The sequence below is a fragment of the Helicoverpa armigera genome, chromosome 15 (genome assembly GCF_030705265.1).
Source record: "Helicoverpa armigera isolate CAAS_96S chromosome 15, ASM3070526v1, whole genome shotgun sequence".
NCBI lineage: Eukaryota > Metazoa > Arthropoda > Insecta > Lepidoptera > Noctuidae > Helicoverpa > Helicoverpa armigera.
The window spans coordinates 1,586,847-1,612,237 of NC_087134.1; the positions used below are offsets into that span (position 1 = coordinate 1,586,847).

General features: G+C 37.0%; 1 protein-coding gene and 1 non-coding gene across 2 annotated transcripts; both read left to right on the top strand.

Annotated features, from left to right (window-relative positions):
* Positions 1-210: 210 nt before the first annotated feature.
* Positions 211-25,261, top strand: LOC110373979 (ABC transporter A family member 4). Its single transcript, XM_064038320.1, has 33 exons — positions 211-555; positions 641-749; positions 1,014-1,117; positions 1,296-1,410; positions 1,594-1,682; positions 1,954-2,103; positions 3,279-3,389; positions 3,758-3,875; positions 4,311-4,481; positions 4,862-5,040; positions 5,579-5,716; positions 6,229-6,364; positions 7,009-7,163; positions 7,481-7,600; positions 8,039-8,140; positions 9,571-9,709; positions 10,124-10,370; positions 10,894-10,952; positions 11,450-11,562; positions 11,987-12,206; positions 12,570-12,842; positions 14,282-14,503; positions 14,970-15,092; positions 15,529-15,768; positions 16,181-16,275; positions 16,520-16,664; positions 17,107-17,223; positions 18,345-18,478; positions 18,886-19,033; positions 19,384-19,591; positions 23,659-23,858; positions 24,293-24,420; positions 24,962-25,261. Exons 1-33 carry the CDS (start codon positions 352-354, stop codon positions 25,145-25,147), a joined length of 4,998 nt encoding a protein of 1,665 aa, XP_063894390.1. The 5' UTR covers positions 211-351; the 3' UTR covers positions 25,148-25,261.
* On the top strand, positions 2,662-2,863 carry LOC126055585 (small nucleolar RNA U3). Its single transcript, XR_007511545.2, has one exon. It is a non-coding gene; the product is annotated as a small nucleolar RNA U3 (small nucleolar RNA).
* Positions 25,262-25,391: the final 130 nt, after the last annotated feature.

Below are 25,391 nucleotides of genomic sequence, written 5' to 3' on the forward strand. Positions count from 1 at the left end.
TATTACTACTTTGTGCATAATTTACCGTATAGAGTTTCTAATGATTAAATTATATATTGTGCAATTTAATTTATCGTCTGTCTGGGTGCTGCCTTCACATCGCTTCGTTTAGAGACCATGAAGGACTACATTCTTGGAAATTAAAACTACATGAAAACAAAATTAGAAGGTTAGAGGATGAAGCACTGACCTCTATATTTATGGATGAAGAATATTTTTGCAACACTGTTTTATAACTGTCAATGTCACTACTAACTGTCAGTCAAGTCAACATGTCAGAGAATATTATTTATTTTCCGCCAAATTTGAATACAAGCATTTTTATATTTTACTTTTAGTTGGGTATTAATCATGTTCATTTATAAAAGAGCAACAGATTACAAAACAAACCTTTGTATTCCCCTAGTAGCTCTGTTATGGAAGTATCTCCATATGCGAGCCCATCGGTACTGTCACACGTTTTGGGAGATTTATGGCGGATTATCTGTGTTCTTAATTTTACTTTTTATATACCAAACTACTCTCGAAGGACATATTGGCAATAAAATGATTAATGTGAGTATTTACTTATTGTGATATGAGTACCTAGGTGTATCAGTGGTTTTTAGTGTATTAAAATTAAATTCAATCCTCTTTTCAGAGGCCCAACAACACTGACTATTTGACAAGAGTCTTTTACAGACCTTCAAATAATTTTACAGACAGTCTGATGCGCAGAGTGCAGAAATACTTGAATGATAATGAGTCAGGTACATATTGCTTTCAAGGCTACCCACTCCACTATTTAAGATTCAGCTGCTATATCAAAATTCCAAGAAAAATATTGAGCAATCATTACTTTTGTTGCTAAATATCTTTGTACAATCTTCAATGTTAACTGAATTAACTCCACAAGTCTTTACATTGCTCTATTTAATTGTCTTGAGCGCCTGAGACAGCATTCAGTCACATATTACATCCATAGCCACAAATAAATAATTTCTAATAAAAATTTAATTATGAATTGTTCACAGCGGTGTATCCAAAACAACAATGGGAGTTTGATTATACAATTTCACCGCTAGACTTAAATTTATTGAATGCCTCGTCCTGTGGTATTGTTGAGGTGCATTTTAAGGTATTTCTTAAAACTTACTTAGTTTGTAGAAAATACTATTGTCTTGTTGGATTTGATTTTTAAGTATTTCGATAGAATTATTTTTCATAACTTTTAAAAACTGCATCACCTATTGTGTCTTCATATTACTTTGTCCCTTCAATAAATTCCTAATGATCCAATTTTAATAAATTTTCAGAATAATGAAACATTTTCTCCTAACTTAGACTATACAATTAGAGCGAACAGTATACACGTGAAAAATACGCTTAACAAAGGCTTCAATTCGTTTTTCCTAAGTTTTACAAGATCAGGTAAACCACTATCTAATTACAACCTTTTTTTATGTAAGCAGGTTTTATTCTGAAGATCCTATTCAACTCAAGGTCCTGCCTTAGTATATTATTAAATAAAATAATCTGTGTAATGCAATGTCTACAGTTGAGCTTAAGTTTGGTTTTAATGCATTTGTCTACATATAAATATTTATCTTACAGAGGAAGTTGGTCCCCAGCATTTAGGAACATTACAATGGGCCATAGACAGGGCTTACATTCAGCAACTCACTGCTCAGAATATTTCACAGGTAAATGGTATAAAATATACCTATATACCTATTCATATATTTTGTTATGAGAATTCATATAACTAATGGCTTGTCCAGTTTTCTGTAAAGAGTAGTTAGTGACAGACAAATACCAACTAAAAATGTTATTCCTAATAATAGGTCATCATTTGGAGATTAAGGAGAACAAAATCATAAAACAATTATTTCTTCAATTTCAATTTATGTTCAAAACTTTTTAAGTTACAGTCTTATTAAATAATAGTTTAATGTTTTATTTATTATATTTTAGATGGTACAAATGATTGAGATACCCAAGTACATATCAGAAGAATTGAAATCACTACATAAATTCATAATAATTTGTACCATTGTGGCACCACTGCCCTTTTTCCTGTCTTATGCTGCTGGGCTGATTGAGGAAAGGAGATCTGGATTGAGAGTAAGCAAAAATTTTTACACTATCTAAAAATTAAGTAGACCAAAAAAAAAAAAACAAAAAAATACAACCAAAGGGGAACAAGGGGTAAAAATCATAACTGTGCTATTTGGATGACATAATTATATTGAATAAAAAAAATATGCCTTTAATATCAGCTTCATTGTAAACCGTTCCATATATTTCAATTTAATTGATCGCAATTAAAATATTAAATTCAAATATCCCGCGTTTTGTGTCACTATATGTCATTGTCAATGTTTCACACGTTGCTCAAAAGATGGGAAGCGTGACGATGAAATTGATTGTGTTAAGGAATACATTCTTAAAGCTTTAGTCAAGAAACATATTAATTCTAACAATAAAACGTATTTTAACAAGAGTATCTAAATACTTTATCAAGATTGAAGATTCAGATTCTCTTCAGTTCAGCATATGACGTGATTCTCATTTCCAAATCGTGCCACTAGATGTCGCTGTCCATATGACGTCACTTTTTACATCGCGGTGTTAAGATTCTCCGCGATTGAACGACCTCGCGCCGTACAACCATTTCGAACCAAGACCTTACTTCATAGGATCATTTCTATAGTAAGCTCTTCACGAGACTTTCACACTATGTGAGTCCTCACAAGCCACGTTGATGAGATGTGGCGCGGTGCCCTGAGCGTGAGGCGGGCGGTGGTAGACATACCATCAGCCCTCGATGATCGTTCGCTCCCCTTTGCGGGGGAGAGTGGGGTACTGTCGCTGTCTGAGTGGTTTGCTTTTAAACTTTATATACTTAACTCTCTAGCTCGTGCTCAATGCACGATCAAGAATACTTAGACATGATTGTCTTCGATTCCTCAGATTCCATAGTTTCTGTGACTTATACCGAGTTATACCTACTTTAACACAGGGTTTAAAAGAAAATCCATGTATGAAAATAATAATTACTTAAAAATCATTTCAACCATTGCAGTAATTTGTTTTGATGTGTTTTTGTGTGTAAAAGTTTTATGAATATTATTTATCTTTATATACCTATACTGATTTTTATAAATATACCCTTTGTCGTTACAAGACTCTCCTAGTCTTGTCTTGGATCTTCAAAATATTCTCAAATTATGTAAAAAGAATGTAATCCGAGATGCCTATTTCATTGGTTTTTCTTTACAATAATCTCGTTTCTTCAGGAGCTGATGAAACTGTCGGGAGTATGCCCCGATGTGCTGAGATTCTCCCATATCTTGGAAACTACACTAGTCGGCATTTTGTATTCTTTACCGGTTACTTTTATTCTTAAGGTAAGTTTATATGGTTCCTGCTGTAATTAAAATAGCACTAGATACATGGAATTTATTTATTTTTATTTGTTATTTTTCACAATAAAAGGTTTATTAAACATAAAAATGGGCTACGTAAGTTTATGAAAATTAATACCAAGGGGTATCGGGTAACTGGGTTAAGGAGGTCAGATAGACAGTCGCTCTATGTAAAACACTGATACTCAATTGCATCCGAATAATGGACGGACGGAGACTGGAAGCTGACCTCCATATAGTTTGGGAAAAGATTAAGTAGTTGAAGATGCATCTAAAATTACCGATTGTTTACTAATGACTTTTCTATTATGACGTTTTAAAACAATATAAAATAAAATTTCTATCATCAGATCACAACGGAGCCAATATTGCCGCATAGCAATTTCTTCCTTATGGCCTTGACAATACTGCAGCATTTTATAAACACGATGGCTTTCGCTTTTATAACTACCGCTCTGTGCCAGGATTGTAAGTACCCATTGATGTCTAGGAAAGTACATAGATTGGCAATCGAGGGATTTTAGGGGAGCCTACACTAAAATACTTATATCAGTTGTGTGAGTGATTATTCGGATGTTACCGCGGCCTTGGTACATAAAAGGCCTACGAAGGAACACGATGAGTCTTTAGTCAGTGTCCGACACTCCCTCACGCAGCTAACCCACAGCGGGAGGACTCATTTGAAGATTTTCCATAAAAAAGTAAATGTCGCGGATTTTGTTGAAAACGCGCTTGATACATATGGGGCCACTACAGACAAGCCCTTAGATTGTTTTATTTTGGACTCCTTATTATACTTAGTTAGGTATCTGTCACGCATGTAAAATCTATCAAAACTGTAGTGGAATCCTTATAGCAGTTCAGCGTTCAGATCCCGAATATTTAACTGAACTTTCCTTGCAGGGCACCTCGCAGATTTCCTAGGCTTTCTCCTCTACATGTCTACGTTCATACTGGACTTTATATGGTACTCTTACAAAGAGTATACCTTCATGGTTTACCTCATATGTTGTGTATTACCTCACGCGCCTATATATTTGTATTGGGATGAGGTGCTTTATTTGGAAACTATAGGTTAGTGTTGGTATTTTGTTTTTTTGTATCTTTTAATTTTGAAAGTAAGATAAAGCTTCTATTATAAAAAGTCGTGAATTTTAACTTCTGTTCCCATTAATATTGTGTCTCTGTCAGCGCAGTTTCCTGGATATACAGAACCGCTAAAAACTTAAAATGGCTGAACCGTATTTGGTGGATCGTATCTAGAACTACAGCTTACGAAACAAAGAAACTAGCTACCAACTAAAAATAAAAAATTGCATCCAAATCAGTTCATTCGTTAATCATAGAAAGACAGACATAGGTACATAACTGTCAAACTTTGCATCCTTATGCATCAGGGTGTATTTAAATTTCTTACTTCATTAGATTCGAAATAATTAAGTTTTTTCAATTAGGCAAAGGAAGTCAATTTGCGAACATGTACAAGAAACACTCGAACAACTGTATGTCGGTATCTCGAGTGTGGCTATTCTTCTATATACAACTTGCTGTGATTACAACCGTAGCCTGGTATCTGGATCTAGTCAAACCGGGTCATTATGGCGTCGGGAAGAAATGGAACTTCTTGTTTAAGGTAAATACCAAATTTATTTCTTAACTAGCGACCCTCCCCGGCTTCGCAAGGGTGACAGTATTTCTCCATTATTTAATGGATGTTATTATACAAATAAACTTTTCTTTTCAATCACTCTATCTATTCAAAAAAACTGCATCAAAATCAGTTGAAGTTCTAAAGATTTAAGCATACATGGGGATATAGGGACAGAGAAGTTTTGTTTTATACTATGCAGTGATGGCTTTTCAAGGGAGCTGCTCCCCCCACCTGGTTAAATATCCCGTATACTGGTTTGTTTCTTTTTTTGGTTTGATTGAACTCCCATATCTCAAGAACTGCTAAGTCAGTCAGATCATCATCATCATCATCATCATCTCAGCCATAGGACGTCCACTGCTGAACATAGTCAGTCAGATAGAGAGGGTATAATAAGCCAATTTTTATTCAGATGTGCGGAGTGGTTCTTACAGACTGCGAGCTAAAAATATATAGGTATCTTAAGTATGTACAATTGTACATATATGATTTTGTTTGTAAGTGAATAGTGTTGTTTCAGATGTCGTTTTGGTATAACAAAAAGGTACGAAGAATAATATTACCTCCCTCTTATCTGGAACGAAAACGAGAGTCTAAGTATTTTGAAAAAGGGCCCAGGAAGGCTGAAATGGCCATACAAGTATACAATGTGGCTAAGGTATCCATTTTTAAACTAAAATTATTAATTTTCAAATAAGTATATAAATCACAATGTACAACAAGAACACATATAGGTACTTTCTTAAAATATAACAATTTTTGGTTTATGTTTAAATAATGTATGTTTGGTTTTCAGTACCTGGTCTGAAAAACTATGGTGAGTTGTTTATTTAACTTTTATAGCAGTACATAGTTTTACAAAAATGCCCAAAACATGTTATAAAATTTATGCCTAATCGTGAAGCTAGGATAAAGCAGTATCCTCCGCCAGAGGCTTCACCGCTTCCGTAGTGAACAACTTATGAACCGAATAAAAAGGAAACCCATATGTTATTCTCATGCAAAAGCTACATATATTACTGCCAATCAAAATCCATTCAGTCTTTTTTTTTTGCGTAAAAGAGTAACAAACATAAACCCTCAGAACAATTAAATATCTTCTATTTAATTAAATAATATAGTTAAGGATGAATTCAAGAATAAGAAAAGTAGTTAATACCTTGTTTTCAGATATTTAGAGAGAACGAGGGTAAATCTGAAGTGGTTGCATTGAATGGCGTCACTTTTGACTGCTATAGGGGTGAAGTTACCATGGTTTTGGGACCCAACGGCGCTGGGAAAACCACCCTTATGCTTATAGTGGCAGGTATTACTTTTGACTGTACAATACTATAATTTCTGGATTTTATGTCATATCTTAGATTTCTCAGTGTGTTTAAAAAAATTGCGTTATTCAATTGTTTGTAATGCAGAAGCAGCAAAGAATTCTTAGCTGTGCTGCGGGCTGTTCGAAAGAGATACCGCGGCCCTGGTACATAAAAGGCCTACGACGGAACACGACGGTTTTTAGTCAGTAAGAGTCTGACACTCCCTCACCGCTGCTAACCCACAGCGGGAGGGGTCGTTTGATGATTTTTGACGTCGTTAAAAAAAAAAGCTGTGTTTGCTGACTTTATAAGTAAAATGGGAAAAATCGCATAATTGCGCTGAAATGTGGCCTCTATCTCGAGCAGGGCATTAAGACAGTTTTGCATAGGATAACGAAGTATTTTTCTATAAACTCTGCTGAATATTTTAATTGTTATTCCAAGTTTCAAAAAAGGAGGTTAACAATTCAATCGGCCAAGATACTAAAAAGCAGGTCTTGAATGACAGCGTATCTGTTAATCCGATCCGGGTACATACTTATTGGTAGTGGCTTAAAAATTAAAGTTTATCAAGATGCGCGATCATTTCCAATGCCATTCTTTTGCATGGGTGGTACTAATGATTCTTTGACCTTAATTTCAGGTATGATCGCCGCTACCAAAGGCACAGTCTACGTGAACGGCATGGATGTAGCACACAAAGTGATGGAGCTGAGAGAGGACGTGGGGCTCTGCATGCAGGAGAACATCTGCTTCCGACACCTCACTGTTCGAGAGAACATCACCTTCTTTAGAAAGGTGCGTTTTTTCTTTACTCAAGAATATATTAGATTGAGTGTGATTGATGGGTCGTGGCTCAGTAACTGTTGAACTTGAAAATAAAGTGGATGGGTTGGCACATTACATTGGTAGGTCCTGGCTCTCATTTGAACATCTTTGGCAGTCGTTGCGGGTAGTCAGAAGCATGAAATTGTCATAACCAGTCTTCTGGGTATCTGGTTGCCCAGGTAACTGGGTTTTGGAAGTTAGATAGGCAGTCGCTCCATGTGTCCTCAAGTCGATAAAATCAAACTTTTGCTAAGTGATATTAATGTAATGTTTAAAATATATTTCAGTTAAAAAGAAAGCCTAAGGAAGGCTTCACAGTAGACCAACTGCTGAAGAAACTCAAGCTGTCTGACGTTGCCGACCATTATAGCAAGCAACTGTCTTCTGGTACTTGTAGATGTTTGCAGGTATTTGTGAAAAATATATACTTAAGAACATTACCACGGTTTCAACCACGTCCCTGAGACATTATTTTATCGAGCATAGCACGGGGTAGCACGTCGGTAGGGGTAAGACTTTGTTCGAACATAGAGAACTAAATGAAAAAAGTCTCTAAAAGAAAAATAAGTGGTATTAAGTCCCCAAATGAAGAATTGAGAATTAAAAAAGTAAAACGAACGGTCCGCAATAACTTCTTCCTCTACCCGGATAAAATATAGCCTATGTATATGTAGCTTCCCAACAGTGAGATAATTTTTTCAATCGGTTCTGAAGTTTCATGGCCTATATAGTAAAAAACTCCTTACCATACATATACACGTTTAGATTACTTTTCCACGTTTTCTATCAGATTAGATTAGGTTAGCTCTTATGTAGTAAAAAGTTTTTAACTATTTATATACCAGGTCGCATGCGTGTTAGCGGGAGATGCAAATGTGTTGGTGCTGGATGAGCCGACCTCTAGCATGGATATGGATATCAGGCATCGACTGTGGGACCTTATTATGGTAAAACATTGCTTCATTTAACCGACTTCTCAAAAACAAAGAAACAAGTTTTTTTTTATCTGTGTGTGTATCCTTAACTTTGTGTATGCCGAATTGTTAGTAGTTTAAGAAAGGTTTACCTTAGTTAAGTAGTTAGAGAATTATGAGTGAAGTCGGGAGTACGTTATAGTTAGGTCTTCATGCTTTGAAAACCTCTCTGATGTCCATTCTCTCACTTGTAAAATAGCGAACAAAATACCCGACTGCACACTAAAAAAAGAGTAAAACAAGCCCCACAATAATATTGATCAATACAACTTTACTGAATATAATTTATAAATATTGATGGAAAGCATCGCAGGCGGGGACCAACAGAGGCTCATTTATAGTCATTTGGGTTGTGCACCATTTAGCAGAATTTTCGTTGGTGGCGGTCAAGGTGGTCCCCGCCTGCGATGCTTTCCATCAATATTTATAAATTATATTCAGTAAAGTTGTATTGATCAATATTATTGTGGGGCTTGTTTTACTCTTTTTAGTGTGCAGTCGGGTATTTTGTTTTTAATAATAATTCTTTTATTTATAACTTTTTAGCTGTTTTTATTTAACGAAAATGTTGTAGATGTAGAAGACTATGTATATGTAAGTACCATTTTAAATTATTTCGACGACATTTGGCTTTAGATTACGAGTGATGTTACTCCGCAACATAAATTTACCGCCAATGCGACGTTCAAGACGATCAAGACGACGTTCATGCATTTGATCAAGACGACGTGATTGTATCGCCAAAAGAATCGCTTTTTGCTTGCTAACGCATGAGTTGCTTTGCGTTGACGCAGAATTAACATGTTCCCGTGGGAATTTTGAGAAAAAACGTATCCTATATTAATTACTCCCGTGATTGAAATGAATCTAATGATACCGCATACATATTTTTTTAAAGGGAAATTTAGAAAAAATATCCCGTGGGACTTTTAGGATAAAGGCTCGAGCAGACCGGATGCGTATGCGTAACCACGCGCGTAGTCACGCGCGTGTCTACGTTACGCAAGCGGTGTGGCCTGTCTCATACATTTCCATACATTACAACTCATGGTTACGCCGTAACTACGCGCGTGACTACGCGCGTGGTTACGCATACGCATCCGGTCTGCTCGAGCCTTAAAATGTATCCTATGACACTCCCGTAATCAAGACAAATCTAACGATACCTCATACTTCAAAATCCATCAAGCCGTTTAGGCTACAGGAGGTCACAAAGGAACAGACATACATACATACTTACATACTTACATACACTCGAAAAACATTACCCTCCTTCTTTGGCAGTCGGGTAAAAAGATAAATGATAAATTAATTTAAAATCCTATCCAAAGTACTTAAACAATATTTATATAAATATTTCCATAACTATAGACAGTATTTACTACTTTTCCAATATATTTCAGGTCCTTCGCGGCCAAAAAACAATTCTGATGACGACATCGTGCCTCGAGGAAGCGAATGTGCTCGGCGACAGGATAGTTATTCTAAATAATGGAGAGCTCAAATGTCACGGCACACCTACCTTCCTCAAAAATGCTATTGGTAAGTTAATCTCAGGATAAGTTGTTATGAAGCTTATAGGTAAGTCACAGCTAAGCGAAACGGTCGAACATGGGGTCAAGTAACTCTTGGTGCGGTCGGTCCGTGAATTGGTGACCTCCCAATTCTTGGGCAACTAGACTCATCTCGGCTTAACTTTCTGGCTCCTGTCTACCAGTTACAATGGCCTCAGATTTTCAAATGACAGCCGGGATAGACTTATTTAACGTGCCTTCCAAAACACCTCGTCATGAGAAGATGGTTACTCATCTACGGACCAATCGCGATAAACGTTACTTAACTTTATAATCAATCGACTTGTGCGGCTGTTACTTAGCCACGCGCCCCTCATACAATTTACAAGATTAATTATCAATAATTTAAATGTATTTATTTTACTATATTTCTCACCTCCAGGCACCAGCTTCAATCTATCAATAACGACTCGAGACAGTACCCACATAGCGGACGTCAAAGAAATAGTAGAGAGTGTGATTACTGAGCCCAACAGTACCATTCACGGTACTCAGCGAATAACCTTCTCTCTGCCTTGCAAGGAGTTTCGGAAGTATCCTGAACTTTTTAGAGCTTTGGAGGCTAAGAAAACAGCCTTTGGCATAGATAGAATGGACGTTGGGATGTTCATGGAAGAGGTTTTTTCGAAGTAAGTTTGTATTCTTTTGTTTATTTTGAGTACTTACTTTTTATTGTAGTTTCATTCGTCATCGTCGTCGTGCCAGCTGAAAGACGTCCAGTGTCGGTCTGCTGCCTACCCCAAAGTAAACGTAGAGACCTTGATCGTTCTTCAGCAACCCGCATCCACTGCTACCCGCCGACCTTGGCCGACTTAGCCTTGACCTATTCACTCGTCTCCTGATTCTTTTTTTGTTTTCTGGTAACCTTTCGTGAAGTCCTTAGATGCCTTGGCATGAAGTGGCTTAGATTAAAAGGCTACTTGAACTAAAAAGTTGCACGAAAGACTTTAAATCTAACGGTAGGATTCAATATTTAACTATAACGATAACCGGACCTTTTTCAGATGTTAAATCGCCGATTTGATCAGGTAAGTATCTATATGGCTGAGTATGGTTTGGTTGTCGTATGGGCCAGTATTTTTCCTTTTGCAACTGCATAGAAATGGATAGTTTTATGCAATTAAAATAATTGTATTCCTTTTTAAATTTCAGCTTTATTGAAGCTTCAGAAAGGGAATATATAAGAAATGACACGGACACTACATTTCGACGTAAGTAAAGCGCAAGCGTATACTACATAGTGTAATGAAAGTTTTGGATTCAAATGTATTTATGTAGAGAAAGTGTAGTGTCAAATGTATTTACATAAGGGTGTGTATAGGGTAGTACAAAAGGAATTACATAAGGAAGTAAGTAGATAAAGGTGTATACATATAGGGCGCGTACATAAGAGAGTGCTTAAGAAAGTACCTACATACTGGTACATTTAAAAGTGGAGAACATAGGGAAGTAACAGGGAAGAACGTAGCGAATTACATAAATAGAAAAAATACTGTGAGGTCACAATTACATTAGGGCCGACACTAGCCGACAGTTCCCATTACGGTAGGTCCGCCACTGCTAGCAGAAAACCTTGGTAGTTCTATAAAAATCCTAAAAAAATACGAATTTCCAGGATAAATTTTCAAAGTAAATAATTGTTTCTAAGAAAAGCAGATGCTTATTCTGTAAGCAAATCTATTATATAGGTATAATGTTATTTTTTCAGATTTTACCGTAAAAAAGTACGCTGGTGTACAACTTACATTAAGACAGATAAAGCTGTTACAGATGCGAGTTTTTGAATATTTTTTTGCAAAGAAATATCAGTTTTTAGTGTTGGTAAGAAGTTATTTACATAAAATCCATTAATCATCATCATTTACTCAGCCTTTTCCCAACTATGTTGGGGTCAGCTTCCAGTATAACCGGATGCATCTGAATAAAAGTGTTGTACATAGAGCGACTGCCTATCTGACCTCAACCCCTTTATCTGTTCAACACAACCCTTGGTGATACTGGTTGTCAAACATTCTGATTTCTGGGTATTCTGATTTAAGAATTCTTGCACGGACCGACCGAACCAATCTATGATCGCTTTTTGATTAACGATTATTTTTATTATTTATTTAATTACTTATATTTTGTTGCATCTTCCTTGTCATTTGTTTGCAGAGAAAAGAAAAGAAACGCGTCCAATATTTTTTGCTGATTTAAAATACGGACTAATTACTTTTTAAATTCCTTTTTATATATTATTTTCCAGCGAGTAGTAGTACCAATACTTTGTATAATAATAATAACGTTGACCACAAACCACGTGCTGCGTTTCGACAAGATATTCAGTCATCATATATCGAGCCCTACAGCCGATAAGCCGAAACAGCTACTGTATAACGTCGGCCCGTTTAGACGCAGTGCGGTGTATAGTGGCATGGACCACTTTCCTGGAGTCCAGCCGCTGTTTTCTGTTGATATTGATAGGGGTAAGTTTTTGAAGAAATTTTTTGTATAAAACTTGTAATATTTAATTCACAATATAATAATTTAATGTACCTTTAATCTTGTAAGTTCAGCTTAAAAATAGTACCTTACAAATATTTATACGTATGCCCTAAAACTTTATAATCGTATCAAGAATGTATCTCCACCCTTTATTTAATCTTAATCGGTTGAGCTTTCTTTTTCACCGCGAAAAATTGCAGAGAAACTTACATACGCTTTTGTAGTATTGGTCGAGGTAAAGACCCATTTTTCTATTTCTTCTTGTATCTTGAAGCGGGTTAAAATGAATGAACAAACTATTCCAGAGAAATATTATTTTTAATTTAATTGTTTTTTTTTTTCAGATTTCAGGGATCCAACAGCAGGTTACCTAAACGACGAAACTGTAGGCTTCAAAATAACTGATAATTACACTAAAATATTTCACCCCTTAAGCCCGTTACGAAGTACGCAATCCGTCAATATGTTCAGCAACTTGTATATGGCCATATTCCTGCCTTATTTGAAGAATTCTATTCGAACTACGTATGAACCCCTTTTGGACCTCAAAGCGGGGGTCGTTAAAGTACCCAAAAGCACGTTTTTGTGCCTCAAGTGGACATCTTGGGTGACTTTTTGTAAGTATTTTACGTATTATATTTTTTTTTGACGTATCATCTTTATGTAAAATATGTTTGGTTTAAAGTTGATAACGTCTTAATTAGTAAATGGCATTTATAATTTGTTTTTGAACACCCCATTTCAATTACAAAAAAATAAAACCGACTCCCAAAAACACTGAAAAGCAAAAAAAAACTATTCTTAGGTGCATCGGCCTAGATGTCAGTGTCTAATGGATGTAACTAAGTTTATTTCGCCACCGACTTCTAGGCCGATGCACCTAAGAATAGTTTTTTTTGCTTTTCAGTGTTTTTGGGAGTCGGTTTTATTTTTTTGTAAAAAGTTTTTTATTTTTAGCTTTTCAGTGACAAGCATAGTTGTCACTATCCGCATAAGTGTAAGTGTGTTATCAGACATACGCCTTAGTGTCAAGCTTTTACCCTACGTATGCCTACAATTTTCGAAAGTTGCCCTCGATTTCTCAGGGTTTCCATCATCAGATCCTGACCTGGTGACTATGGGACCACCTGGGAGGTAAACCCTATTAAACAAAAAAAAAAATTTGCAAATCGGTCCAGGCGTCTCCGAGTAATCGGTGAACATACATAAAAAATATATAAAAAAAAAAAAAAGATTCTGACGAATTGAGAACCTCCTCCTTTTTGGGAAGTCGGTTAAAAACATAAGTTGTAGGTACCTGTGAGTATACCACACCATAATTGATATTTTGCTAAATTAATTTAATTGTTATGTTCAGATACGGTGTCTTGAATAAGCTCTTTAGTCATCTAATTTTTCAAAATTATTTATTTTCAAATTTTCTCTCTCGTAGTTTACCATACCACAAAGCTCTATCTCCTCTTCTCCTATTAATATCAATAAAGTTCTCATATTATCATCCTATTCTGTGTACCCTCAAATAAAATCTCAAACATTTCCGCTATGTTAATAAGTTTGGACAATTTATGGCCACTTATTTTTAACAATATGAGTATTTTCCCCTGTCTACCCATTATTTTATCTCCCTTTGTAATAGAAATATCCCTCGTCTCCCCTTATTCTATTTTTTATGTCTCAAGACCGTTTAATTTTGGCATTATATCCCCTCAATGTAATATAAACATTTCTTTGTGTGATGAAACTAAATATCAAAATGAGGATAGTTCAATTTCTTATTTTCCCGAGTCTCAGATACTACTTCATGCTACCAGATAAAAAAGAAGGCGTTCATTTGGTTAATGCTTCTTTGTTGACTAAAAAATTTGTTGAATGAGGTACACAAGTCACATAAGGCAACATCGCCATTGGTGCAGTATCTTCAGGGTTTCACCAGTTTTCATTGAGAATGTTGCAAAATACTGAATAATTTTTTATCTAGTAATCTGATTCCGACAAACTTGTGAAAACTCTAGTCACATAATACCTACAACATTTTGAAACCAACTTTTTCTTTCAGTGGCCATCCTCCCACTGACTCCAATTATAATCCTATGCATAAAGGAACGTAAATGCGGAGTCAGAGACAACCACATGATGGCGGGGTGTTCCCCCTTTATACACTGGCTGTCAAAATTATTAGCCCACATGATAGTTTTTATGATAGTCATAATTATACCTGTATTAGTGATTGCGGTGCTACTGGATTTTGATAGGACTTTTCAACAGCCTAGGTATTTAGGTATGTATAGTTTTTGAAGTTTTTATTAATGTGGTAGACGATAGAATATGTATGAGGTACCTGTAGATCTTAGTAGCCCTTTTCCTGTTCTGTATATGTTACGTGATGATAACTTCGCGCACCCGGGTAAAAATAAAAATATATATTGTATCTTTGGAAAATGTGGTGCCAGCGAGTATTGGAGTTTTTAATTTAATGAAACGCTAGAAAATATATGCCGTACCTGTGGATCTTAGTAGCTGTTTCCCTCTGTTTTGTATACGTCACGTGGGGACAACTTCGCTCACTTGGATAAATTCAAACTTCCTCGATGTATTTTCATTCATCGATAGTCGTAAAAAAGAAATTAACTCTATTTTTATTATTTTATTTTCAAAACATATATGTTGAATCAGAATATTTTTTTATTGTTCTGGTTAATTACCAACTAATTAACAGAAATAAGTAAAGAACATTATTATTTTAGGGTCAGTTTTTGCGATGCTGTTAATGTTCGGACTAGCTTTTCTGGCACAGCTGTATCTACTGAGCTTTATCCTACATGAGAGTCTAGCTATCAGCCAGATTTACATCACTTCTATATTTTTTGGTAAGTTCATTTCAGAATTTATATATTTTCTTATATTAGCTAACAAGCTTTTTTAGATTATTTTAGTATTGTTTAATTCGATTTAACCGTGTAAAAACATAATGGTTAAAATATTCTTACACAATACTTGATAATTTCTAATTCAAAATAACATCCCTTAAAAAGTTCAAAAATATTATGAAAAATATAGGTACATGTTTCTCAATAGTTTTTAATTATTATGACCAAGTGTTTTGACACTCTGTTCGGGCGTCAAGTTCCAGTTTTGATGCTGTTGGTCTCAACTAAATAAAACCCTATTTCAATAAAAAGACTGTAATTTGCCGATATGTGCGCACAGTAGGAATGGTCGGTGAGCGAGAGTACGTCTAATTACGACAAAAACACATAGGTAATTGACTAAAACCAACATATTAAAATTAACCACTTCTTCCAGGCATCGTCTTCCCAGTCCTACTCGCCGTTCTAGAACCTTCCTGGCGTTCATCCATGTACCTCGCGATGCCATACTTCATGCTCGAGGCTTCAGGCCGCATCAGTCCCCTGTTCGCGTTCGGCGTCGGGCTCGGCCGCCTCACGCTGCAGGCGCGGCTCAACACTTACTGCTCGCTCAACAAACGACTCTGTCCTAACTTGCTCATTGATGACGATAGCTTTGATTCTGAAAAATGTTGCAGTAAGTACTAGTTAGGTAGTAGATAAGTCGTACTTTACATGAAAATATAGGCAGATTTCTACATCTCAGAAACCAAAGCTTGACACATTAATGGTCCGTTATGCTACACTACACGGCACAGTTGATAGGTATACCACAGATTAATAGTTACTTGGTTATACCTTACATAAAGAAGCCATGTTTTATATGTTATACTTTACACTATGAAATTGCCTCTGTATCACGGTTCGAGAGAATATTGAGTCCTTTTTTTTCGCTTGGGGAGATAACATACTTGATGTTAGTGACACACGGGACTGACGCGAGCCATTGCGTCAGTCCCCTGTTCTGGGGGTTCAGAACATTTCCCAATCATACGTAAGTATACAATATAATCTTTATATATATATTTTTTTCTCTATTACAATTACAGAGTCGGCATCAATGGAGCCTTTTCCATACTTAACAACATATGAATCAGGATTGTTTGATTTTATTAACTTGATCGTACACTTTATGCTGTTTGGGGTAAGTTATTCGTATTTAATAATAACTCTATTTGTACGCCAAAAAATCTGTACCGGTTTTTAAGAAAATTTGGAACAAAAATACAGCCTGAAAAAGGACGATACGGAAAATTGTAAGTAAGTATTAAATAAAACTACATTATTTTAAAAGCGACTGCCACCCATCCATATTCTGACCGCACCAACTCTATTTACTCACACAGAACAGATTTTACTTAAGTACTTTAAGTTTCTTAAATTTTCAGATCCTAGTTATTCTATTAGAATACAGAATACCACAGTATGCGTATGAGCAGTTTTCCCTAGTTAATTACAAAGCACCTGAACAAGTATTCAACGATGAAAACGTTAGAAGGGAGAAGAATTATGTGCAAACTATGATTAGAACTAGTAAGTGCGTTTACTTTATTTTTATTGTATATTAAATAGTAAGCTTCTCCTATTGTGATAAGGTTGAAAATCGATTAAAGATATTTGACAGATTGAGGTAGGATGACATGTTGTCGTCTGTATTATCTGATTCCTGCGTTTTCATCCGCGTTCCCTTAGAACTATTTCACGCACTCTGATGAGATACGGCCTATGACATAATCAGATATGTATTTGGTAAAAGAATTTTCTTTTTTTGCCAGTAATATATAGCTTATATCTAGGCTTATATCTATTGTGTAGGCTACTTTTTATCCATTTGGGGAAAGAAGTTACGTAGGGCTGCGGATAAAACCGATGTCAGAAGCCTCATACGGGTAATGTCAAATTCCTATCTCTAATAAGCAAAACAATAGAATAAATACATTACTAAGGATATTCTATTGGTGTGTATATTTTTCAGAGAACTACGAAGAGAATATTTTAGTAGTGAATAACATACACAAGGAATACGCACTTGAGGTGAAAAAGAAACAAAGACGGAATGCAGTTAGAGGTGTTTCTTTTGCCACCAAACTTGGTTAGTTTTCTTTATTGTTACTAATAACTTATTAATGCTCAATCCTTCTCCGTGTGCGAGGAGGCTTGTGCCCAGCAGTGGGACGATAAAAAGGCTGTAACAGTAACAGTTACTAATAACAGGCTGTTTCTTGCACATCCGTGTGACGAGGGAACTTATTCCTGAATGTAGATGTAACCTACAGTGTTACTTCCAGACAGTGAATATTTTTTTCCAATAAATTCCCTGCCTATTCAATGCCAACAATCAAAACCTTGCGTTTTACTTGGCTAGTCTTGGCGGGAGCACTCCGGTACCTCCATGTTCCGCTCTAGAGCTAGGGTGCTTATGTACTCTATTATCGGTATAACATATCCAATCTTTAAACATTATAAGTATAACATATCAAGATTAAAAAATAACCGTCTTACCACAATAGTTATTTGTTATACAAGAGTGCAAAGTTGCTTTTTAACCGCGGGCTCAATTTGATGACCGAGCAAGCGAAGGATTCTAAAATTGAAACACGAGCGTAGCGAGTGTTTCAATAATTAGAATCCTGAGCGATAGCGAGGGAATCAAAAGAGCACAAGGTGAAAAATCTTTGCACTCGAGTGCAACACGTAACTTTTCATCCCACCTCATCGAGGAAATTTAAAAACAAAATGGCGCGCACATATGAGTATCAAATTAAAAAGAAGTACCTATTTAAGTTCATTTATTTGAAAACTCAGTGTAAAATGAAACGAGGTTCAAAATGTATGTAAAAATAATAATAAAAATTACGTAACTAATTGAATAATTATTTTAAGCAGTATTCTATTTGTTTAATATGTATTTCTTTGAAAAGTCTTATCAAGATTGTCACAAATGGAGTATTGCACACGATGTTCTAAATTCAAATCACTTTGCCGCTCTAGAGGATAAAAACGACTTTTGCGCTCAGATATCAAAAGGTAAAACTACTCTTTCCGAGATGGTGGGATGAAAAAACTTTTAAACGTCAGTTTAAGACTTGTCTAAAAAAAATCTGATTATGACGTTGAAATAAGGTCCATTTTGCAGCCTCACCTTTTTTAGACAAGTGTTTGACACATGTTTAAGTTTTAAGTAAGACCATAAATATTTACGTACAATTTCAGGCGAATGCTTCGCGATCCTCGGCCCTCAGGCGACGGGCAAGAGTTCAGTGATTAACATGATTGCTGGGAACCTCGTCATGACTAGAGGAAAGTCGCTCATACAGGGCCAACATATTAGAGTCAATAGGCTTCAGGTAAATACTGTTTAAATAAACTAAGTTTTTTTGCGTGAAAGAGGAAATCCAATCAAAAAACAAAAAAAGGGAGAACAAAGAGAGATGTGCAAATTTTCGCAGCTATGTTGGTCCTGCTTGTGTTCTCTCTTTTGTGGTGTCCCTGAGGACTATGAGAGTAAAAAAATAAGGAGTACACCTGTGTCTGCGCAAATGCGCCTGCACTATAATATGTCCTGCGCAACTGGCTGACCTCTCTAGGAACAACCTTTAGGAATCGTCATGCACATAATATGATTTTTATATTATTTATTCGCATTCCACAATTTATAGAGTAGGTGTTACAATTAGGGCGTACAATAGTCATTGCAACGTTTTAAATACCACCGAGACATTCTGACTTGTTAACTTACCTTTCTATGTTACAGTATGTCCACAAAATCAGTTTGACATCCCACGCGAGAGGTTTGGATGATTTCATGACTGGTCATCAGAACTTGATGTTCATCGCGAGGCTGCAAGGTTACTCATGGAATAAGGCACATAGAATGTCTGTGATGGCTCTGCGGTATATGGGTGAGGGATTCAAAACTTTAAGCTTAACTTTTTGGTAGTTCTGGATGATAATATATCTCATTCATACTTGAACACTGAATCCATCTGTCAATGCAATTTTGCATTAAAATTACTTATATAACTATACTCACACGTTCTTTTTAAAATAATTTAATTTATCAAAACTCAGTCATCTGTCACTACTCACTTATGACCACTCATTCATCACAACCCACTCATTGCCACTCATTCATCACAACCCACTCATCACCACCCATTCATCACAACCCACTCATCACCACTCACTAATCGCCACTCACTCGTCACCACTCACTCATCACAACTCACTCACCACTCACTATCACTTGCAGGTCTCCACGCCAACGACACAGTGGTATCAGCATACAGCAGCGGTTGTAGGCGACGCTTAAGTTTATGTAACACAATGATACAAGCCCCTACAGTGGCATTCTTAGACGAACCTATGAGAGAAATGGATGAGTTCTGCAAACCACTGGTGGCTAAAGCTCTGCAGCGGCTGATGGCCGAACCTGCTTCGGTTGTTGTTGCTTTAACTAGGTGAGGGATTTATCACTACATAGTATAAAACAAAGTCGCTTTTTCCGTCACTGCATCCCTATGTCCTTTTGTACGCTTAAATCTTCAAAACTGCGCAGCGGTTTATGATGCGATTTTTGATGGATAGTGTGATTGGAAAGGAAAATTAATATGTATGTCGGCGTCAGGATCCGACATCGTTAAATAAAACAAAGGGGTTCTCACACAATCACTTGGTTTATTCCAATTAACACAGTATTAGTCACTACAATTATTTATCACGAATTTGTGGGAGGTGTGCACTCGGCAACGGTCGGCGAACGAATGCCCCGAGTCGTGCGCGCGCGCCGCTTTATAAAGTCCACCGTTGACAGATCGATGGTTGACAGATCGATGGTTGACACATCGACGGTTGACACATCGACGGTGGCGCCGTCACGGCCATGCTGACATACGCTCGTCCTCGAGCGATTTCTAAGCATCTGAGAACAAGACAACGAACTGTTCGCTCATCCTGACATACTCAGTCACATCAAATCAAGTCAGTCAAATCTTTAAGTTGTGAGGTCAATCACAACAGACTTAAATGTGCTGGTCCGGCAAGCCCCTTTTTTTTTTTTTTTACAACCAGAGACTGTTAAACCCTTCTCATCAGTTTTACAACCGGAGACTGTTAAACCCTTCTCATCAGTTCTACAACCGGAGACTGTTAAACCATTCTCATCAGTTTTACAACCGGAGACTGTTAAACCCTTCTCATCAGTTTTACAACCGGAGACTGTTAAACCATTCTCATCGGTTTTACAACCGGAGACTGTTAAACCCTTCTCATCAGTTCTACAACCGGAGACTGTTAAACCCTTCTCATCAGTTCTACAACCGGAGACTGTTAAACCCTTCTCATCAGTTTTACAACCGGAGACTGTTAAACCATTCTCATCGGTATTACAACCGGAGACTGTTAAACCATATTTTTTATTACTTTTTTTCCCCTTTTTTTTTTTCTTTAGCTTACTTTTTTTTCACAAAATCTCACACAGTCTACACAAAATAGTCAGTTAGTCACCAGAACCTACGACCCGTTAAGGCCAGCTCTTAACATGACTCATTATGTCACACGTCGTGGAACATTGACCCAGAGAGCCAGTTCCTAGAATCAGTCACACCAGTCACGTGTCAGGGCAGTCCCCAAGGTTTGTCACACTTGTCACATGTCATGGAATACGGCCCTGCGAGCTAGTTCAGTTAAGTTAGTTACGTTAAGTCCACCAATCATCACTTTCTGAAGTCATGTCAGTCAAACATCATGATCATTTCTGAAGTCGTGTCATATAAGTACAGGTCAAAGAACATTATTGAAATTCGTCACTGTCACCGTCATTATCAGATGACACCTTATACCTTCCATGATCGTGAGCCGCCGTCTCGGCCTCCTGAGTCCTTAGTTGGAATACAAGCCACTTCAAGTAAGCCTACACGGGCTCCAGGTATGTTATCACTTTTCGAGTGGTCTTACTAGTACTCGAATTCAATATAAGATGGTCTCAAATGAACCTTAGCGATTTCCTATAAAGTTTCACGACACTAGTTGCACGGGACCATACAGTTGTTCCCATGGAGAATATTCGGCAAGAAACCCCATAGAAGATACCTATCATATTCTACGTCTATTACAATGAAAGCAAAAGCCCTAGAAATTCCTATGCAATTGAGTTTCGGTTTCTTCCGCTCAAATTAGACGAACAAAATCATCTTCAAGAGGAATGTCACTGTTATCACTAAAAGATTAAAATGCTCTGTTTTGTCGAAGCTATTTTCCTCCTAAATCATTCCGTTTGCTGTATCTCGAATTTCTATCTACGACTAAGCAGAGTCGACTAAGAAGCTCGCTAGATCTGAAGACATCGTTCTCGTAGAAATGAAATATAAGCTCGATTGGTATACGGTATATTGCACTGAACCTGGTACTATTTGCTCCTCAATCAACATCAACAACAACGATCTGAAGAGTATGATGATGACTGACGGGTATATGATGATTATAATGAACTTTTACGAGCCCGTCGCGCAACATTCGAATCATTCTCTACAATCGCAAATAGGCACTAAAAATTTCGCATTGCTCGCCCTATCTGACTGTTGACCAAAAAATCTACTGTTGTTATAAGAGTAGTAGAATTTTTACAGGATTTCTCGAATACTCCGACTGGTATACGATTCTCTGATTGGAAAGACTAGCCGGAAGACAACAGCTACTGTTCAAGGCCTAAGTACGGATTCAAATAAGGTATTCCTAGTTGAAAGGTTGTATTGGATCCCTGAAGTCAGACTACCAAAAGGCCCAACTCTATGATCAAGATCTATGAATTCGTAAAGAGAGGTCAGCTATTAATATAGCCGTTTCTAGGTAATTACAATACAAAAGACTCAACAACCAAACCTCCTACTACAACCACACAGCCAATTCTACTAGTCTGCTATTGTGTGAGTCGGACTTTCAGACCGAAGTCAGACCTAGCACTACTACGATTTGGGATATCTCCGCTGGGTATCGTTATCCTCACATTCAATAAGCAACTAACTATATCTAGAAGACTTTACCAATACCACTAGTCAACGAGGCAGTTCCACGTTTAATAACCTCGTGTAAAAAATAACCTCAACATAAAACTATGGATTGAACAATGGATTGGTCTCACCGGGTTTTTCACTCAACGTGCGTGACTATCGCACATCGCTATGGCGCGCAGTACAGCAAAGCTTTCGCGGACGTGAAGCCACGGAGATGCACGAGCACCAACACTCCGACCTCACAATGACACGTTGGGCTAATGGCAGGCAGCGTCGTAATTTTCTCGCCATAATGCACAATGACCACCGTCATTGTTGAAACATGAAGAAAAAAAAAAAAAGACAAATTCGGTTAATTTTCTAGCATACCTTCAATAACTAGCTTGACATGTAACAATGGAAACCGATACCATTACCAAAACCGTGGTTACCATACTTGTACCTTCGCTGAAATTCTTAATAAATCTTCTACTACAAACTCCATTTTAAATTATCGACTTCCATTTTTTTGCTTTTTAGTGGGTAGGCAATTTATCTTCACGTGGCGAGTTCTCCCGAAATCAGTCTGGTCATTCACCAACCAACCAACATCATGTTGCAGTACGAGATTCACCACCCAGGATTCTTGCTTGTGCTTGCCTGGCTTGATTCAATGCGATAGCAGTGTTGTATCAGGCGTATCAACTTTTGCCACTGGAATCTTCACATTTTGAACACGTGGGCGATGCAGGGCAATCCTTAACAGATGTGGGCATTCGGATTGTATCCCACTTCTGATGTCGGCGTCAGGATCCGACATCGTTAAATAAAACAAAGGGGTTCTCACACAATCACTTGGTTTATTCCAATTAACACAGTATTAGTCACTACAATTATTTATCACGAATTTGTGGGAGGTGTGCACTCGGCAACGGTCGGCGAACGAATGCCCCGAGTCGTGCGCGCGCGCCGCTTTATAAAGTCCACCGTTGACAGATCGATGGTTGACAGATCGATGGTTGACACATCGACGGTTGACACATCGACGGTGGCGCCGTCATGTATAATAACATTAATTAAATAGTAGGGGAATAGTGTAACCCCGTGCGAAGCTGGAACGGGTCGCTATTATGGTATAAGTCTAAACAATGTATGACTGAAGTGAACGAGCAGGCTTTTCAATGAATTAAAGCAGTACATACATTAAATTAGTGTGTCGAACTCGCGCATAAAAGGTTCCATGCTAAAATGACTCCACAAAATTTTTGTTTTATTTATTTAATTCTAGTTTTCAGTATTTGTTAGAGTAACAGTAATTCAGCATCTGAGAAAACTTAAACTTTCTAACTATCACGGTTCATGTGATAAAGCCTGGTGACAGGCGAACTGTAAACTCTTAGTCATAGGGTCCCCTTTGGATACGCGACTCTAAAACACTTACTTATGCATCAAAAAAAATTTAAATATTCCTTAAATTATTTTCAACCGACATCCCGAAAAGGTCGAGGTTCTCAATTTGATTTATTTACCCTTTGTAGCGTCGACTGGCGTCTCCTCCAACCAGTGATCACGCGCATAGCAATAATGTCCAAAGGCCAGTTCGCGGCCATCGGACCGGCTGACGAGATTCTGCAGTCAATCGCCAAGGGTTACACTGCAAGGATCAAGCTTAGACTCGTCACAGCTTATAGGAAGGACAGGTATAGAATCTTCGCTGAGGATGACGAATCTTCTGAATGTAAGTTGTATTTGCTATTTTTTGGTAAAATATGGCACCGTGATTGGTCATCATGACGAGTTAAATTACTGGCTGTCATTTGAACTTGACAGTTACGGATAGACAGAAGCTTGAAAGTCTGTCAACCAGTCTTAAAAAGGGTGTATAGAGTTACCCAAGCTCTTGATAAACACTGGTACTGGTGCTGGATCTGGTTAGACTAGAAACCGACCCTAACATAATTTGGTTTCAACTAGGCATCAGAGATCTTCAAGTGTCAGTTTGTAGCCATAGGACCAGCCGAAAAGATCCTTTAGTGATTGGACCATAAGTAGCTTATAACTTTTCTCAATAAGTGGGTTATTAAACGCGAATTCCTAACGGACTAGTAGCTTCAAACAGACAAACTATAGCTACAATATTACTTAGAAAAATATTAATTCACATTGTTGCAGCCGAATCGGAAGACGACAGTTTAAATTTGCATACGGAAACAAGTTTGGAGTACGCACAGAGAGTGGTCGACTATAAGGCGGAGTTTCTTAACATGTTCAGCAATAGCAGACTTACTGCTGAACATTTGGTAAGCGCCATCATCATCATCATCAGCCTCTTTATCGTCTCACTGCTGGGCATAGGCCTCCTCTTACACAGAAGGATTGAGCGTTAATCACTATGGTTGCTCAAGGAGGGTTGGTGATTTTAGACTTTATAGTCGAGGTATCCTTAAGATGTTTTCCTTCACGTTTGATAAGTTTAATCAGTCATTGGTGTCCAAGATAAACTTAGAAAGAACATACAAACTAGGTTGCCTTGGTACTTTCTTGTACTGGAATCTCATATTTGAGAGGTTGGTTCTTTACCCACTAGGCCACCACCTTTGCTTAAGGAGGGTTGGCGATTCCAGACTTTAAACTCTAGGTTTCCTCAAGAAGTTTTTATTCATCTTTACCATTAGTACTATTTATTTATACTTTTCGCACAATGTAAAACGGCGGACTTAACGCCTTAGGCATTCTCTGCCAGTCTACCTTAGGGCCGTGATGAAATATACATAAGTGGTAGGTGCAACACTGTTTAAGAAGATTTACTATTCAGTCAAGACTCCCTATATTTATTTTCAGAGCATGTTATACTTTTACATAGAAGACGATAACAATACCCAACTGTATAGTGAGTTGTTCGCCAAACTACAGGAGTTTAAGGAGAAATTCGATGACGTTGTAGAAGATTATTACCTCAGTGTTACTACAATGGAAGATGTGTTTTGGAGATTGGAACACGAACAGAACACTGAAAATGTAGTTTAACATTTTTTTCGATATATTTTATAGTTCTCTATGCAAAGCATTGAAGAAAAATAAATGTAATTTTTTGTATTTTTTTATGTACCGATTATGGCAACCCTATTTTAGGCTTATGGGGGATAAACACAAATTTTAATAGTGTAACATAGTGTTATTGTTTGTTAAAATGATTTTATTAGTCTTGTAAATTATATAGATAATAATTTCATTATTTATTTACTTTAATTATTAAAAACATTTTTTATTA

What these genes read in the sequence shown, in the direction of transcription:
- LOC110373979 (XM_064038320.1), top strand. Translation starts at nt 352, where the DNA reads ATGTTCATTTATAAAAGAGCAACAGATTACAAAACAAACCTTTGTATT. An exon ending in TTGTTGAGGTGCATTTTAAG is followed by an intron (nt 1,118 to 1,295) that starts GTATTTCTTAAA and finishes ATAAATTTTCAG; the next exon opens with AATAATGAAACATTTTCTCC. An exon ending in CTTCCTCAAAAATGCTATTG is followed by an intron (nt 9,710 to 10,123) that starts GTAAGTTAATCT and finishes TCTCACCTCCAG; the next exon opens with GCACCAGCTTCAATCTATCA.